The sequence below is a fragment of the Bos indicus genome, chromosome 2, assembly GCF_029378745.1.
Source record: "Bos indicus isolate NIAB-ARS_2022 breed Sahiwal x Tharparkar chromosome 2, NIAB-ARS_B.indTharparkar_mat_pri_1.0, whole genome shotgun sequence".
In the NCBI taxonomy this organism is placed as follows: domain Eukaryota; kingdom Metazoa; phylum Chordata; class Mammalia; order Artiodactyla; family Bovidae; genus Bos; species Bos indicus.
In genome coordinates this window covers 31,623,559-31,640,442 of record NC_091761.1, presented here as the reverse complement: position 1 = coordinate 31,640,442, position 16,884 = coordinate 31,623,559, and the positions used below count along the sequence as shown (strand labels likewise).

Sequence of the window (16,884 nt, the reverse complement as noted above, 5' to 3'; positions counted from 1 at the left end):
TATTCTTTGGAAGGAATGATGCAAAAGCTGCAACTCCAATACTTTGGCCACCTCATGCGAAGAGTTGACTCATTGGAAAAGACTCTGATGCTGGGAGGGATTGGGGTCAGGAGGAGAAGGGGACGACAGAGGATGAGATGGCTGGATGGCATCACTGACTTGATGGATGTCAGTTTGGGTGAACTCCGGGAGATGGTGATGGACAGGGAGGCCTGGTGTGCTGCAATTCATGGCGTCGAAAAGAGTTGGACATGACTGAACAACTTAACTGAACTGAACTGAGTGCTTCCCAGGTGGCTCAGTGTAAAGAACCTGCCTGCCAGTTGAGGAGACAGGGGTTCGATGCCTGGCCCAGGAAAATCCCCTGGAGAAGGAAATGGCAACCCATTCCAGTATTCTTGTCTGGAAAATCCCATGGACAGAGGAGCCTGGTGGGCTACAGTCCATGGAGTCACAAAGAGTTGGATGCAACTGATCACAGAGTGTAGCAAAGAAGACCAGCAGGAGGTTGGAATGTGAGACTATAGCCTGAGAAATTTCTGCTAGACTCATCTATTTGGGATTCTTCTGTAGGAAGGCAACATTGAAATCATAGGGTAAATGAGATTATCAGAGGCAAGAGTCTGAAGAGCAGAAAGTAAAAACTTGAACAAATCTCAGGCAGGAACATTTAGAGGACAGAAGGAGGAAGAAGAAGCCTCAAAGTAGACACAGAAGGCGCGGTCAAAGAGGTAGGTAGTTATTACTTCCCTCAGGGGGTTATTTCTGCTAGTTTCAAGACTGAGAACTACTGTCTTAGTTTAATGATAGAAAATGATGGAAATAGCTAGGAGGAAGTAAGTTGGTAAATATGGATTAGGCCAAGGCAAATTTGATGAGCTGAATAGAATTTTTTTTTGGTAGCCATTTACTTTTAAAACATTTTTTTTTACAATGCTACTTCGAAACCGGCTTATTTTCCCAAGCATTCCCCACCCGATTTTGAACAAAAGTAATAGGCAGTAATGCATAAAGGATTCTTGGTAAATTCTTAAAACATTCAGGAATATGACTTGAAGCTGCATTTTAGACTTGATTCAAATATGAATTGAATTACTAGCAACTGATGTTATAAATTGACTTTGAATTGAAAATAGTCTATTAATTGAATGACTTTATCTTAGCTATTATTGTGCTCTTTTCTTTTTCTATATTTTGTCTCTGAAATACTAATCCCTCTTTGCCCTCTGGTTTCCAATCTTTGGTAAGTTAGATACTGTCATTTTACTTTTTAAAAATTCAAATTTGACATAAGTAACATTTGTTTCTCTGACCTTTAATAATGCTAAAGTCACAGAAATGCTATTCTATATTTGGATTTTTGGTGGGGGTTGATAAACACACAGTATATTTCGATTATATGATTATGTGATACTTTTATAGAACACAAAAAAAAGGTGAAAAAATAACTATTGCTCAACATCAAAACTTGTTTGCTTAGTCTTTTTTTTGCTTTTGAAGTGTACTTGATTTACAGTATTATACTAGTTTCATAGGTACAACATATGACTCTGTATTTTTATAGATTATACGTAGTTTTTATAAAATATTGACTATATTCTCTGTGTTCACTCTTAATAAAAATATGCATATTTCATAGCCTGAATATTTTTTGCTAATGTAGATTTGTTCTTTTTGAATAATGAATGGAGTCTTTGGAAAATTGCTTTTTAATTGCAGAAAGGAGTTTTTTCTTCAACTGATCTCTATGATTAATTTCAACTGATATTAGAAACCCCAAAAAGTATCTTAACAAATGGCACAGACTGTTTAGAAAGTGTCAGTAATCTCCATATTTATTTGTTATGGTTATTTTTAAAAGAACATTTTGATTGGCTAAAATTTTAAAAAGGAATTGATGTCATAGTAAATATATTAGGAGAAGATAGCTAGAATTTAAAAAAATTTTAAAGATGAGAAACACCCAATGGGAATTTAACAGAATGTTCTCTAAAGGTAAATAATCCACTTTAGTGCAAGGCAAAAACATTAAGTCTCCTATTTATATTCATTTCTTGCCTAAAAAATAGAAGAGAAATTCAGTTGTACCGATCGTTAATGTAGATATTTGCACTGACACCTCACTCGCCGTGTATGTCGGGAGGTCGTGCATCGTACGATGAGTGCGAGGCGCACCAAGGGCACACTGTGGCACCCGGCGCTGCTCCATCACTCTTGGGTTTCCTTTCAGCCTTTTGCCATGTGTTGCAATTTCCTTGTCCCATTAAGTGAATTTTTAAATTTATTATTGTCAGTATTATAACCATTAAATAGTTTGTAATGAGAAAGACAATATCTAAAAACTTTTGTCTTACAAAGTCATTCACTAGTTATTTCACTGAAGTACTTAAAGTGATTGTTGAAATAAAAATTGAGTTATACATTTTTATTTTATATATTAAATAAGGGCTTCACATTTGCTGGACTTTTCTGCACTGGTAGGTGGGTCTCAGCACAATGTCGCCTGGTAGATATTTTTTGAAAAAAGACATGTTTTCATCCAGCCCATCGAGGTAACAATGAGTGATTAAGCAACAATGGTTGCTTTAACAATGAGTGATTCACAAATTGTTTTTGCAACTAATTAATTAGAGAAGGCATTTTTGAAAATATATGATTTTTCTGCATTTTAATAACAGATGTAAATATGACATCTATAAATGTCCGTTCCTTTTTTTCAAACATAAACTAACGTGATTTAATCTGTTTTAAAGTCTTCTAACTAAAAATTTAAGTGGATCTTGAACTCATTGCTAAAAGTATAACAATGCAACAACTTCTGATTAGGTGTCAAAATCTAGAAAATGCCAAGTTGCTGAATTTCAAAAAATATCTGGTAATTGGTAGATGGATTTGAAAAATGAGTAGTAGTATGATTTCCTAAGTATTTCCCTTGATATACTCATTTCATTGGAATGTAACATTTTTTTGTAAAGTATCTTCTTCAGATATGTTAGCCATTAAAACCAAGTTTAAAAAGTTGAACTTTTAACTTGACTTTCAGATCACTAAATGTTAAAACTTTCATAGAAATTCAGCATGTGAGGTTATATTGTTTTCTCTAAAAATAATTATCAATAACTTTAACAGCAAAGATTTTATCATTAATAACTTAAGAATTATTTAAACATTATTTCATCTTTAATCTAGACTTTAAAGTCTTCCATTTATATACTTGTAACTATGTATATATTTCATACACTATCATAGAACAGTGGTAGATATATATATTATAAATATTTATTTATTTATAGCTTCCAGGATACACACAGGCTTCCCAGGTAGCGCTAGTGATGAAGAGCCTGCCTGCCAGTGCAGGAGATGCAAGAGATGTGGGTTCAATCCCTGGGTCAGGAATTTGCCTAGAGGAGAGCATGGAAACCCACTCCAGTATTCTTGCCTGGAGAATCCCATGGACAGAGGAGCCTGGTGGGCTATGGTCCATGGAGTCACAAAGAGTTGGACCTGACTGAAGTGACTTAGCACCCATGCATGCACACACACACACATTCAAATAGTCTAGAGTCTATTCAATCATTAAACTAGAGTGAACACGATAACGTGTTTCTGTGAGAATAATAATTGTACTGAAGAGTACACAGCCCCTTATCATGTAAACACATGCTGCTTTTATTATGACTTTGAAGGACCTTAGACACAGCCTTCATGGGCCTTTTCCTTCATAAAACTATATTAAGTTATATTTTATAATTGCATTGGCTGAAAATAAATATATCAATAATACTTGTATTCTCTAACCTAAAAGTTCATTTTTTTCTTCTGATTTTTAAAATAAATCAAAATATCTGCATATTTTAAATATTGTGGGCCATAGCACATGGACAAGTTGACCCTGGCACCAGCACCATAAGAGATGAAAAATACAGCTTCTCACATTCAGATTTCAGCGCCATAACTAGTACACCATTTGTTACAAAATAACCACACATGAGGACCAGGTATTCTTTGTAAGGAAGGACTAATGCAAAACACAAGGTATATGTTTTCTCTAAATAATCCGGCAAAGACACAAAGTCCTTCTGTTTGAAAGATAAGGGGGTCCCAGAACAGCAGTGAGCACAGGAGAGAGGAGCAAACATGGACCTGAAACTACAGCCGAGGAGCAGGCAGACGACGTGCGGATGCTCCCGGCATCAGCGCAGTGAGGGCCCAGTCTTCAGTGAAACTGGAGCCCAGCTCCTCCCCTGGGCCCGCGCCTCTGACCCACCCTCTTAGTTCCAGTGTCCTTCATCAGGTCCCCATCACAATGGCCTGCCCACTATTCCTCACAAATGTGTTGAGCTCCCTGCAGCTTAAAGGCCTTTGCTGGGTCACTCTCCCTGCGTTGGGACAGCACTGCTCCCGTGTGTCATTTTGGCCTCTGCTTACGTGTCATCTCCCCAGACAGTCTTTCCTGGCCACCCTGTCCCTCACTACTCTGTTAGAACACCCTGATTTCTTTTCCTTATAGCACTGATCACTGTCTGAATCTTGATCATTAATTCATTGATCGATTGTCTAGCTCACCAAATGGAACACAAGCATCATGGTTACAGAGGATGTCTGGCTTGTTATGTGTAGCTCCTCAAAGTCTGTAGCAGTGCCTGGTATTCAAGTGATAGATGAAAAAACTGAGCTCAAGGCAACCGCGACCTCAGTCTTTCCTTCCTCTGCTTCTACCGAAGTCCACGGCTCTGTCTACCCTGTGATCTTTCCTTTTAGGAATGTCAAATGTAGTTCAACACCTAGTTTAATGTACTGTATCTGAAAAGTGCTTTAGTATCCTTTTAGTAAAAGGATACAGGGTGGTGCAGTACAGCTAGACAGCTGAGAAAAACCTACCCAAACACCTTAAATGTCTGTTAGTATTTACTGGTGACTGAAGCCATGAAATTAAAAGACGCTTACTCCTTGAAAGGAAACTTATGACCAACCTAGATAGCATATTCAAAAGCAGAGACATTATTTTGCCAACAAAGGTCCGTCTAGTCAAGGCTATGGTTTTTCCAGTGGTCATGTATGGATGTGAAAGTTGGACTGTGAAGAAAGCTGAGCACTGAAGAATAGATGCTTTTGAACTGTGGTGTTGGAGAAGACTCTTGAGAGTCCCTTGGATTGCAAGGAGATCCAACCGTCCATTCTAAAGGACATCAGTCCTGGGTGTTCTTTGGAAGGACTGATGCTAAAGCTGAAACTCCAGTACTTTGGCCACCTCATGCGAAGAGTTGACTCATTGGAAAAGACTCTGATGCTGGGAGGGATTGGGGGCAGGAGGAGAAGGGGATGACAGAAGATGAGATGGCTAGATGGCATCACCAACTCGAGGGACAAGAGTTTGGGTGAACTCTGGGAGTTGGTGATGGACAGGGAGGCCTGGTGTGCTGCGATTCATGGGGTCGCAAAGAGTCGGACACGACTGAGCAACTGAACTGGTGTTAATACACTTCACATGAGTATGTATCACATCATTAACTACCTGGCACTCTGTTGTTACATAAAACATCTTTGTGCTGCATCTATAACATAGATAACAGTCTGGGTAAAATGACATGGCACTTGCAGTATACCTATTGATCATGTATCTGCCTCACAGAAGTGAAGATGATAGCAGAGAATGCAATGTCTAATATTTAAAATGTCAACAGTGTTTTCAGGGCCTCATTTCTCTAGCCACCAGATCTATTCCCAAGCAGGAAAGTTTTTGAAATGCTTTATCGCCCACTTTCATTTTCTGTGAGGCAGTCATACTACTGCCTACTGTCCAATGCTCACTAATTGTCAATACACAGCTCTAAAAACTGCAGAGGGTGATGTTTAAGGCCCCCTCACACCCCCAGACACTGGTTTTGACTTCAATCACAAGTTCTTCTGCTGGAACACCTTCAATGTTCTGTTCTTCTTCCTCATACTCTATTATGCAGCCATCCTCACAGGCACTCACAAAGCAATCAACCCAAAAGTATTTGCTTACTGCTGATGGTGTGCTCAGGACTGTGCCAGAGCTTTGAGGAGATGGAGGTGAGTTGTAAAAAGCATTCCTGTTCTTGAGAACTTATAGACCAAATTAGAGACAAAGTTGTTTAGTCACTAAATCGTGTCCAACTCTTTTGCAATCCCGTGGACTGTAGTCCTACCAGGCTCCTGTATCCATGAGATTCTCCAGGCAAGAATACTGGAGTGGATTGCCATTTCCTACTCCAGGGGATCTTCCCAACCCAGGAATCAAACTCATGTCTCCTTCATTGGCAGGCAGATTCTTTTACACTGAGCCACTTGGGAAGCCAGAAACAAAATTACTAGGAATAAAAAAGTATCAATGAATATTAACTAAACTTATTGTTGTGATCATTTTGAAATAAACATATATTGCATTCCTGAGACTAATGTTATATTTCAATTATATCTCAGTTTTTTAAACATTAAAAGCAAATCAATTATTTTTTTTTAAAAAAGCAGTGAATTTTTGAATAAAAAATACAGTTACAGGATGCAGACCAAGAGAGTCCATTCTCCAAGTAAGCGAGAAGGCATTTCAGGCAAATGGATAAAGGCATAAAGAAATGGCTTATTTGTGGACTTTGAGGAGACTTGATTAAAATGGTGTCTATGTTAGAAAAAAAAAAAAAGTGGGAAATGCGGTTAGTTAGCAAATGAGAACATATCATCAAGACGTTGAATGTTAGGCAGAAGCGTTTAGATTTGTTTGAGCGGAAAACTTAGAATTATATTTGCTCTCATTTTTCTCTCCATGTCCCAAATTTGTGGAGAAAATAAAAGACTTCTTTTTGTTGAATAATTCCTTCCTGGAAGTCTTCAATTTGTAGTAATGACAGTCAAAACTCTCTGAAGGTATGTTAAGAATAGTTGCTGAAACCTCAAGCTGGGATTTTTAGCATTTATATGTTTTTTCATAAGCTTCTTTTTGTTATTTTTAACCCTAAATAATTTGGTTTGGAAGAATGAAAGAAATAATCCTTAATGAGAGGTGACTTTTTTCCTGACAGCAAATAGATTTTTCATTTCAGCTGGTCTTAGGACACGGTGACTTTCTCAACTATCTTAAGCTGCTTTTGGTTTGTCTCAGAATCTGGAATAAGAATATATTATATCCAAGCAGGCAATACATGACCTAATTTTAATTTTTTTTTTAATTTAAACCTTATTTCTATCATCTCGTCCACTAAATTATTGTCAAAGGAAAGAAGAAAATGTGTGGAGCATGTATTATGGATCATTGTATTAGTCAGGATAGAGTAAGATGCAGGACAGCTAAAAGAACCAGATCTGGTGGGCGCTAGTCAGGTCTGTCAAGCCCATGCATCCGGCCAACGTGCTTCATAAGTTTTACTGAATCTTTACAAGAGCTTTAAGGAGTAGTATTATCCTCAATTTTGCAAATGCAAAAAGCAAAGTGGTACGGTACTGTAGAAAGAGATTTGGATCAAAGGTCTTGGATTGGGATCTCAGTTCTGTTATATATTTAGCTGTAAGACAGTTCAGCTGATATGTCACTTCTGTAGAATTACATTACGCACATCACAGTAGAATGATTTTCCTGATCTCTTGATCATATTAAGTGCCTCCTCTGTCTTCCCGTAGCCATCTGTACTACTTTTCCCTCATTGCCATTATTGTAGGATAACTACTGTGATAATGATAAATTTCTTAAGAAAATGGTTAGTCATAGTTGCATCCATTGTATCCAGTTCAGTTTCTGGTACCTGGTATTTAATATTAATATTTATTGAGGGAATAAATTCAAAACCTTAACTTTCTAGTCATCTGTTTGCTGACACAGGTCCATACAGCCAAAGCTATGTTTTTCCAGTAGTCATGCACGGATGTCAGAGTTGGACCGTGAAGAAGGCTGAGCACTGAGAATTGATGCTTTTGAACTGCGGTGCTGGAGAAAACTCTTGAGAGTACATAGGTCAGCAAGTCCCTTGATCAAACCAGGCAATCCTAAAGGAAATCAACCCTGAATATTTACTGGAAGGACTGATGCTAAAGCTGTGGCCACCTAATGCGAAGAACTGACTCATTGGAAAAGACTCTGATGCTGGGAAAGATTGAGAGCAAGAAGAGAAGAGGGCAGCAGAGGATGAGATGGTTGGATGGCATCATCGACTCAATGGACATGAGTTTGAGCAAACTCTGGGAGATAGTGAAGGACAGGGAAACCTGGCGTGCTGCAGTCCATGCGGTCGCAAAGAATCAGACATGACTGAACTACTTAAAAACAACAATTTAGCTGAAATATTAGATGAAAATGGAGATGTAGGTAATGGTATGAAGTAACTTGCCATATTCCAGAAAAGCATAGCCCAAAATATCTATTTTTACAAATTCCTAGGGTTTTTATCTAAAAAATAAAACAAAATTACTTAATATTACAGACTGGCAAACCATATATGAAACTGACAGGTGAATTTTTTCTTTACCATTGTATTGGTTTCCTAGGGCTGTAGTAATAGAGCAACACAAATTAGGTGGCTTAAAACAAGAGAATTTTACTGTCTCATAATTCTGGAGTCTAGAAGTCAACACAGTCAGTTCCTTCTGAGGGCTGTGAGGGAAAATCTGTCCCGTGCCTCCCTTCCTGGCTTCTGGTAACAGCCAGCAATCCTTTTTGTAGAGGTATCATTACAACATCTGCCTTCCTCGCATGACCTTTTCCTTGTGCGTTTCTTCTCCCTTCTTTTCTTATAAGGACACCAGTCATGTCAAATTAGATTCCACCCTAGTGACCTCTTGAGAAATTTGTATGCAGGTCAGGAAGCAACAGTTAGAACTGGACATGGAACAACAGACGAGTTCCAAATAGGAAAAGGAGTACGTTAAGGCTGTATATTGTCACCCTGCTTATTTAACTTATATGCAGAGTACATCATGAGAAATGCTGGGCTGGAAGAAGCACAAGCTGGAATCAAGATTGCCGGGAGAAATCTCAATAACCTCAGATATGCAGATGACACCACCCTTATGGCAGAAAGTGAAGAGGAACTAAAAAGCCTCTTGATGAAAGTGAAAGAGGAAAGTGAAAAAGTTGGCTTAAAGCTCAACATTCAGAAAACGAAGATCATGGCATCTGGTCCCATCACTTCATGGGAAATAGATGGGGAAACAGTGGAAACAGTGTCAGACTTTATTTTTTTTAGGCTCCAAAATCACTGCAGATGGTGATTGCAGCCATGAAATTAAAAGACACTTACTCCTTGGAAGAAAAGTTATGACCAACCTAGATAGCATATTGAAAAGCAGAGACATTACTTTGCTAACAAAGGTCCGTCTAGTCAAGGCTATGGTTTTTCCTGTGGTCATGTATGGATGTGAGAGTTGGACTGTGAATAAGGCTGAGCACTGAAGAATTGATGCTTTTGAACTGTGGTGTTGGAGAAGACTCTTGAGAGTCCCTTGGACTGCAAGGAGATCCAACCAGTCCGTTCTGGAGGAGATCAGCCCTGGGATTTCTTTGGAAGGAATGATGCTAAAGCTGAAACTCCAGTACTTTGGCCACTGCTGGGAGGGATTGGGGGCAGGAGGAGAAGGGGACGACAGAGGATGAGATGGCTGGATGACATCACCGACTTGATGGACGTGAGTCTGAGTGAACTCCGGGAGTTGGTGATGGACAGGGAGGCTTGGCGTGCTACAATTCATAGGGTCGCAAAGAGTCAGACACAACTGAGCGACTGAACTGAACTGAACTAGTGAACTCATCTTTACTTGATTACATTTACAAAGACCCTATTTTGAAATAAGGTCCTGGACTTCCCTGGTGGCCCAGTGGTAAAGAATTTGCCTTGCAATGTAAGGGACACGAGTTCTTTCCTTGGTCGGGGAACTAAGATTAAGCCCAGGCACCACAACTAGAGAGTCTATGTGATGCACTGAAAAGATCCCAAATGTCGTGCCAAAGATCCCGAGTGCTGCAACTCAGAACCTACACACCCAAGTAAAATTATAACAAGTTAAATAAGGTCACATCCACAGGCACTAAAGTGTAGACTTCAACACATCTTTTTAGAGGCCAGATCAAACTGCAACAACTATGAATAGCATTGTTTTAAATATGTGAGTCAACAGTAAGATCATTAGACCTCAAATAAAAGTCTAGATCTCTAATTCTGTTGAAAACTCAAAAGATCTTGAAAGAGAGAACTGGGTTTTCAAGATTGTGCACACAATATCAGCAAAGGTAAAGGGGCAAGATGTATGATATATTGGAGAAATATTAAGTAATAAAGTCCAACTTAAGTGTATAAACTTTAAGATATAGAACTACCAAAATGAATTTATTCAGGACAAGTTATTTCAGAATGAATGACTAATTTTAAAAGCCTGGAATATAATCAGGTAGAGCCCATGAGAAATGGGCCCATGAGAAGGTAGTGTCAAAGGAGAAAATGTCAATAATCACTTTTTCACAAAAACAGCTGAAACAGTGCAGCAATAGTTAAGAGGAAGAGACACGGGAAAATGAATTGTATCATATGACCCACCCATGGGCAAGATAAGGGCTTCTCTGATGTCTTAGATGGTAGAGTCTGCCTGCAATGCAGGAGACCTAGGTTCGATCACTGAATTGGGAAGATCCCCTGGAGAAGGAAATGGCAACCCACTCCAGTATTCTTGCCTGGGAAATCCCATGGACAGAGGAGCTTGGTGGGCTGCAGTCCATGGGATTGCATAGAGTCGGACATGACTGAGCGACTAAGCATGCATGGGCAAGATAAAAAGATGTATTCAGAAAAAAACACTATTTAAAATCATAATAGTCAAATTTTAAGGATACACAAAAAGAATTTATAACTAAGAAAAGAAAATTCCTAAAGGGACTCATGAGATGAGGGTAAAATGTTAATTGTCTCTTAAAGTTGTTTTATGGATTGCTAAATAGAGAGTGGGCTTCCCTGGCCCAAACGGCAAAGAATCTGCATGCAGTGTAGGAGACCTGTTTCAGTCCCCGGTTTGGGAAGATCCCCTGGAGAAGTGAATGGCTATCCACTCAAGTATTCTTGCCTAGAGAATTTCATGGACAGGGGAGCCTGGCGAGCTACAGTCCATGGGGTCACCAAGAGTCGGACACGACTAAGCAATTAACACTTTCTTTCAAATAGGAAAAATAACTCTATGCAGCATTCAAGGGCAGTGGATTTAACAAAAGTGAACAGCAGTAGATCTTTAGACCTAAACAGACATGAACTGCCATCCTTCAGTAATTACATTTTTGATGTCAAAACTCATTTTATGCTCATTTTTCACTTCCCCCACCTGATCCAAGCGTGTATCTCTGCTGAATTCCATGAGTTAAACACTAACCCTGTTTTCCAGTCGTCTGAGATGCAAGCGTCGCAGCCTCACCCTTTACTCTGAATCACATTCAATCATGGATCTTGTCTTGTTTTTTTACCTCATAAATATATAGGGAGACATCTATTTCCTTTTCATCCTCACTATCCCCATCTTCATGAGGCCCCCTCCACCATACCCACTCTGCAAAATGGAGCTACAAATAATCAGATGAATGCATCAAAGCAGGTCCTCATCATCCCTCCTGTGGACTATTGCACTTCCTGGAAATTGGTGTCCCTGTCACTTGCCTCCTCCAATTTTCTTTTATTTTACACCCGGACTATGGCCATTTGCACATCCTGTGTCCTATATAAAATACTCCCTCAACTCAAATGCATATGCATGTGTGCTCAGTCACTTCAGTCCTGTCCAACTCTTTGTGAGCCTATGGACTGTAGCCCAGGAGACTGTCCTCTGTCCATGAGATTTTCCCAGCAAGAGGACTGGAGTGGGTTGCTATGTCTTCCTCCAGGGGATCTTCCTGACCTAGGATTGAACCTGCATCTCCTGGGTCTCCTGCATTGCAAGCTGATTCTTTACTGCTGAGCCACCAGGGAAGCCCACTCAAATGCATATAATACCTACCTTCACCTTCTATTGCTTATCCCTCAACTCCATCTCCCTCTTTGGAGCCTTCCATGTTGAGTTAGTTTCCTTCCTTCTGTGCTCTTTTAGCATCACTCTGTTTATATCTCAATGAACTTGCTCCTAAACTTTGGTCCATTGGTCCACAGTCTCCACAGCCTGGGAACTTGTGAAAAATGTAGAATCTCAGGTTCTTCCCCAGACTTACTGAATCACAATCTGCATTCTAAGGAAATCTGCAGATGATTCTTACACACACAAATGTTTGGGATGTGTGAATAGAAATGTTATTATCAGAGATTTGGATCTCTATCTTTTACCCTGAACTCCGAGCTCCTCTAAATAAGAGCCACATATTTTATTTCTGAATGCCTAACAAAGTGTCAGTGTATGCTGAGCATTTACAGTATGTAAATGAGTGAAAGAGAAATAGAAAACAGATGGTTCAGTGGTCACCCGAGTGTTAGTGGCAAAACCAGGACTCCTCAGGCACGTACATATCAGAGCCTTTCTACACCCATGCTGTGCCACTTACAAAATGTCTTTCTTTTACATTTCCAAGACTTAGAGATGTTGAATGATGCACTTATAGTCACAAGGCTATTTTAAGTGGCAAAGAGGACCCTAGAATACAAGTTTTTATCTTGACACTTAGTTGAGGATCTTTCCACTGTGTCATTTGGCCTCTATCTGTCAGAAGAACAAGTGAAAAACACATTAATTGAACTTCTGTTCTCACAATTCAAGTTTCAAAGAGCATCTGCCATGATGAATAAAAATATATTTGTATTCCCCCAGTGTGCTTCAATGCAGTTAGGCCTGGGTTACAGTCCAGTAAGCTAAGCTCCATGAACATGTTTATTTCAAAGTTAAAGGGAAAGCCTGAAATTAAACAAAAAGAAATAATTATAAATAGAAACATAATTACTCACTCAGTTTGCCAGTTTGATTTTTTTTCTATGTGGTTCAATAATTTCCAGCTTGTAACATTAAGTATATTTTTATAGTACATTTATAAAATGTTTGATATATAATGGTTACAAACTTTCATTTAAGACATATTTATATTCCAGATGATACATTTACTTATGTATTTCCAGCATGCTTAAATATTTGGGGAGGGAACAAATAGGACATTTATATAATTGCCACCAATAAGCTTTGTTTTGTTTCACTTTTGAAATAATAATCGTATTATGCCATCCTGTTCATTCATGAAGACAGCAAATATTTATTATATGTGCACTATGTTTCAGGCATTGTCGTAGGCTCTGGCCTCAGAAAATTCTGCCTCCAAGAGTCTTATTATGGATTAATGGGGGAGAGAGCCAAAGAAGCAAGCAGTTTCATGAAGGCAGGTGAAGACACAGGTCCTACAGGGCATCCAGGCAGAAAGAGCACCTGGTCCTGCAATGGGAGACCAGAAAAGCCTTTGCAAAGAGGCGGATGAAACTGGAGCCTATTATACAGAGTGAAGTAAGTCAGAAAGAAAAACACCAATACAGTATACTAACACATATATATGGAATTTAAAAAGATGGTAACAATGACCCTATGTGCGAGACAGCAAAAGAGACACAGATGTAAAGAATAGTCTTTTGGACTCTGTGGGAGACTGTGAGGGTGGGTTGATTTGATAGAATAGCGTTAAAACATGTATATTATCAGATATGAAATAGATCGCCAGTCCAGGTTTGATGCATGAGACAGGGTGCTCAAGGCTGGTGCACTGAGATGACCCAGAGGGATGGGATGGGGAGGGAGGTATGAGGGGGGTTCAGGATGGGGAACACATGTACACCCATGGCTGATTCATGTCAATGTATGGCAAAAACCACTACAATATTGTAAAGCAATTAGCCTCCAATTTAAATAAATAAATTAATTTTTAAAAAAAGATGGCCATGAAGCCATGTCCTAAAAAAGAATAGAATCTAATTAGGCAAATTATGTAAAGTGGGACTTGCCAGATATAACAGCTACACATGCAAGAGAAAGAATGTGTGTGCTCAGTCGCTTCAGTCCTATCCCACTCTTTGCAACGCTATGAACTTTAGTCCTCCAGGCTCCTCTGTCCATGGGATTCTCCAGGCAAGGATACTGGAGTCAGTGGCCATGCCCTCCTCCAGGGGATCTTCCCAACACAGGGAATGAACCCACATCTCCTGCGTCTCCTGCACTGCAGGCACATTCTTTACTGCTAAGCCACCATGGAGGTCCAAGTGAAGGAATGGAAGGTTTGAAATAGATGCAAGTAGTTCAGTATAGCGAGAGCAGAGCTTTGCTGGTGTGAAGGAGGGAAAGATAACAGAGAGTGAAAAGGTTAATGCTAGACAGGAAAGTAATGGCAACATCATGAGGGGTGCTGGATGCCCTACAAAGCACTTTGGATGTCATGTGAAAAAGTAAGAGTGACGAGTAATGCACTTCTAGTGCTTATTATGGGCTCCACATTGTTCCAAATGTATCTCATTTTGTCTTCATAACTGGTATATGCTCTAGGTACTGTTATTACGCCTACTTTTATAGATAATGAAACTGAGGCAAAGAGAGTTAAAAGTCCTTTAGCAAAGTTGTTCATCTGGGTGTTAATGGTGCTAGGCTTTTAAAGGTGATGGGAAGGGGGATGATTAATTTTTGTTTTGTAAAGATCATTCTGACTCAAGAGTGAAGAGCAACTTTAAGAAGACATTTCAGTAATCTAGGTGAAATAAGCCAAAGAGTTGAACTAAACTGAGGCAACCAGGAGGAAAGAAGTAGGGGCCTCAAGAGATGTTCAGGGGGGCTAGGCCAGACATAGTGATGGGTCAGTAAGGTGTGAGGCCAGCTATGTGACCAGATGCACTCCTCCAAACAGGCGTAAGTACCAGATTTTAGGGAATAAACAATCAAATATGCATTTTCCATGACCACATTTTTCATTAGGATGACTAAATAGATATCAGCTAATCTCTAATTGATGACACATAATTTGAATAGTGACATAATTTAAATGAATAATTGGAAGACCTAGTTTGATTTTATAATAAATAATGTAATCTGACTATGGTGTCACTTCATTCTTATGTTGTTTATAGTACAGCTCTTGCTCATTCTTTTTCCTGCCAGTTTTAATTTCTCAGCAGAAGAGCCTCATCTGTGACTATTCTCCCACTGCTGGCAGGAACTCAAAATTCAGGTTGTTCCCTGCAAGTTTTGAACTATGCTTGGTAGATGACCCAGATTCCAGGTTGTGAATATCTTTCTTGATCCCATTCATCTTTCTACCTTGTCTCTAGTTACCCTATTTTTATATGCCAGTTTCTATGCTTGGGCTTTTCACCATGCAGTGCCTGCCATTCACATACACTTGAACCCTGGCCTCTCTAGTTCAGGCCCCATATTACCAGTTGCCAAACCAGTATCTCAGCTCATCAGTTCATACACAGTGATCTTTTCTCTTCTCCTCTGAGGTTTTTTTTTTTTTTTGTAATATTGATAATGTTATGATAAAAGTAATTTTTTCAGACACTGTGTTGTTTATTAATCTTATTCATAATCTGTATTAAAATGCCAGCTAATTAGTATTCTTTAGTTTTGACCAATGACCTAGTCCATTTCTAAAAAGACAGTTTTGAACTTTTAGGACTTTTGTCACTTATTCTCGTAATGTGACTATGCTTTTTTTTTTAATTGGATGTAGGGCCAGGCCTTGAACTCCCTTTAATATCACATCTTCACTTCCTTATCATTAAAGCAATTATCCTGTGTGTTTCTATTTCAGGTCTTCACCCAACTTTTAATCTTGCCTGTACTTGGTTCTTCTCTTCCATATTCTTACCAGTTCCACAAGGACCAAAGTTCAGTCCCAATGTTATTAATAGCTATTAATCCCCATTTTAGATTACATCATTATTAGAATAGCCAAAAATCATAGTACATCACCATATTTTAAAAATAATCTAACATAAAGAGAAAGGTGAGAGAAGAGAATTTTATATTATTAAGAAGACAGAGGAATACTTACTACATTTATGAAAACCTAAAAACATAAAATGACAACCATTTATCAGAGCAAGGATAAAGAAGCCGATATTTTCTTTGTTATCAATTGTCTCAGTTTTTATCAATTATTGTAAATAATAACAATAGAGCAAATCAGTGCACATTTTGAAGAACACAGGATCAAGGGTAAAATGGTTGATGGACAGTAAAAAAAGAAAAAAAGATTTGGAAAACATTGCAAATTTGGAAGAGGTAACAAAAGAAAATTCCCAGCAGAGATTAAAAGCAAAAGCAGATATACTAATTAAAATGCCACTATCTCTACATCTTTATCATTGACATTTAAAAAATCAGTTCATTGGCAGATTTTTGTTATTTTCATCTACACCTGACTTCACTGGTTTTTGCAGGGTTAGTAAACTACAGCCGGAGGACCCACTAGCTCAGAATGATTTTCACATTTTTAAATGGTTGAACAAAAATTTTATTTTTAAATGGTTGAACAAAATCAAAGAATAATATTTTGTGATACATAAAAATTAAATTCAAAACTCAGTGTCCACAAAGTTTTATGGGAATGCAGTCACACTGTTCATGTATGACTGCTTTCGCATTGCAATGGCAGAGCTGAGAAGCTGCAGCAGAAACCGTATGGCCAGGAAAGACTGAAATACTTAACTACCTGATCCTTTACAAAAAAGTTTGCCAGCCCCTGATTTTGCAACTAAATTTCATTTTATTTGACAAAGGCCTTTGAACTCAAATATTTTATAAGTATTCATTCCCCAAAGCAGTGGATGCCTATATAATGGTCTAATGCATAAGTATATAAGTGAATAAAACAACTAATTTCCTACACAGATCATCAGGTTATTTACCAGACTACATAAAAACAATGCCTTTTTTGGCATATGTGACAGT

General features: G+C 38.6%; 1 protein-coding gene across 1 annotated transcript in view; it reads left to right on the top strand.

Annotated features, from left to right (window-relative positions):
• Positions 1-16,884, top strand: part of LOC109567021 (uncharacterized) — a 58,440-nt gene that overhangs the window by 17,153 nt on the left and 24,403 nt on the right. Inside the window, exon 3 of the mRNA XM_070798162.1 lies at positions 13,236-16,884. This exon is cut by the window's right edge and continues 24,403 nt beyond it. Within this exon, the coding sequence (XP_070654263.1) occupies positions 13,236-13,429 (194 nt within the window). The 3' untranslated portion in view covers positions 13,430-16,884. The remainder of the gene's footprint in view (positions 1-13,235) is intronic.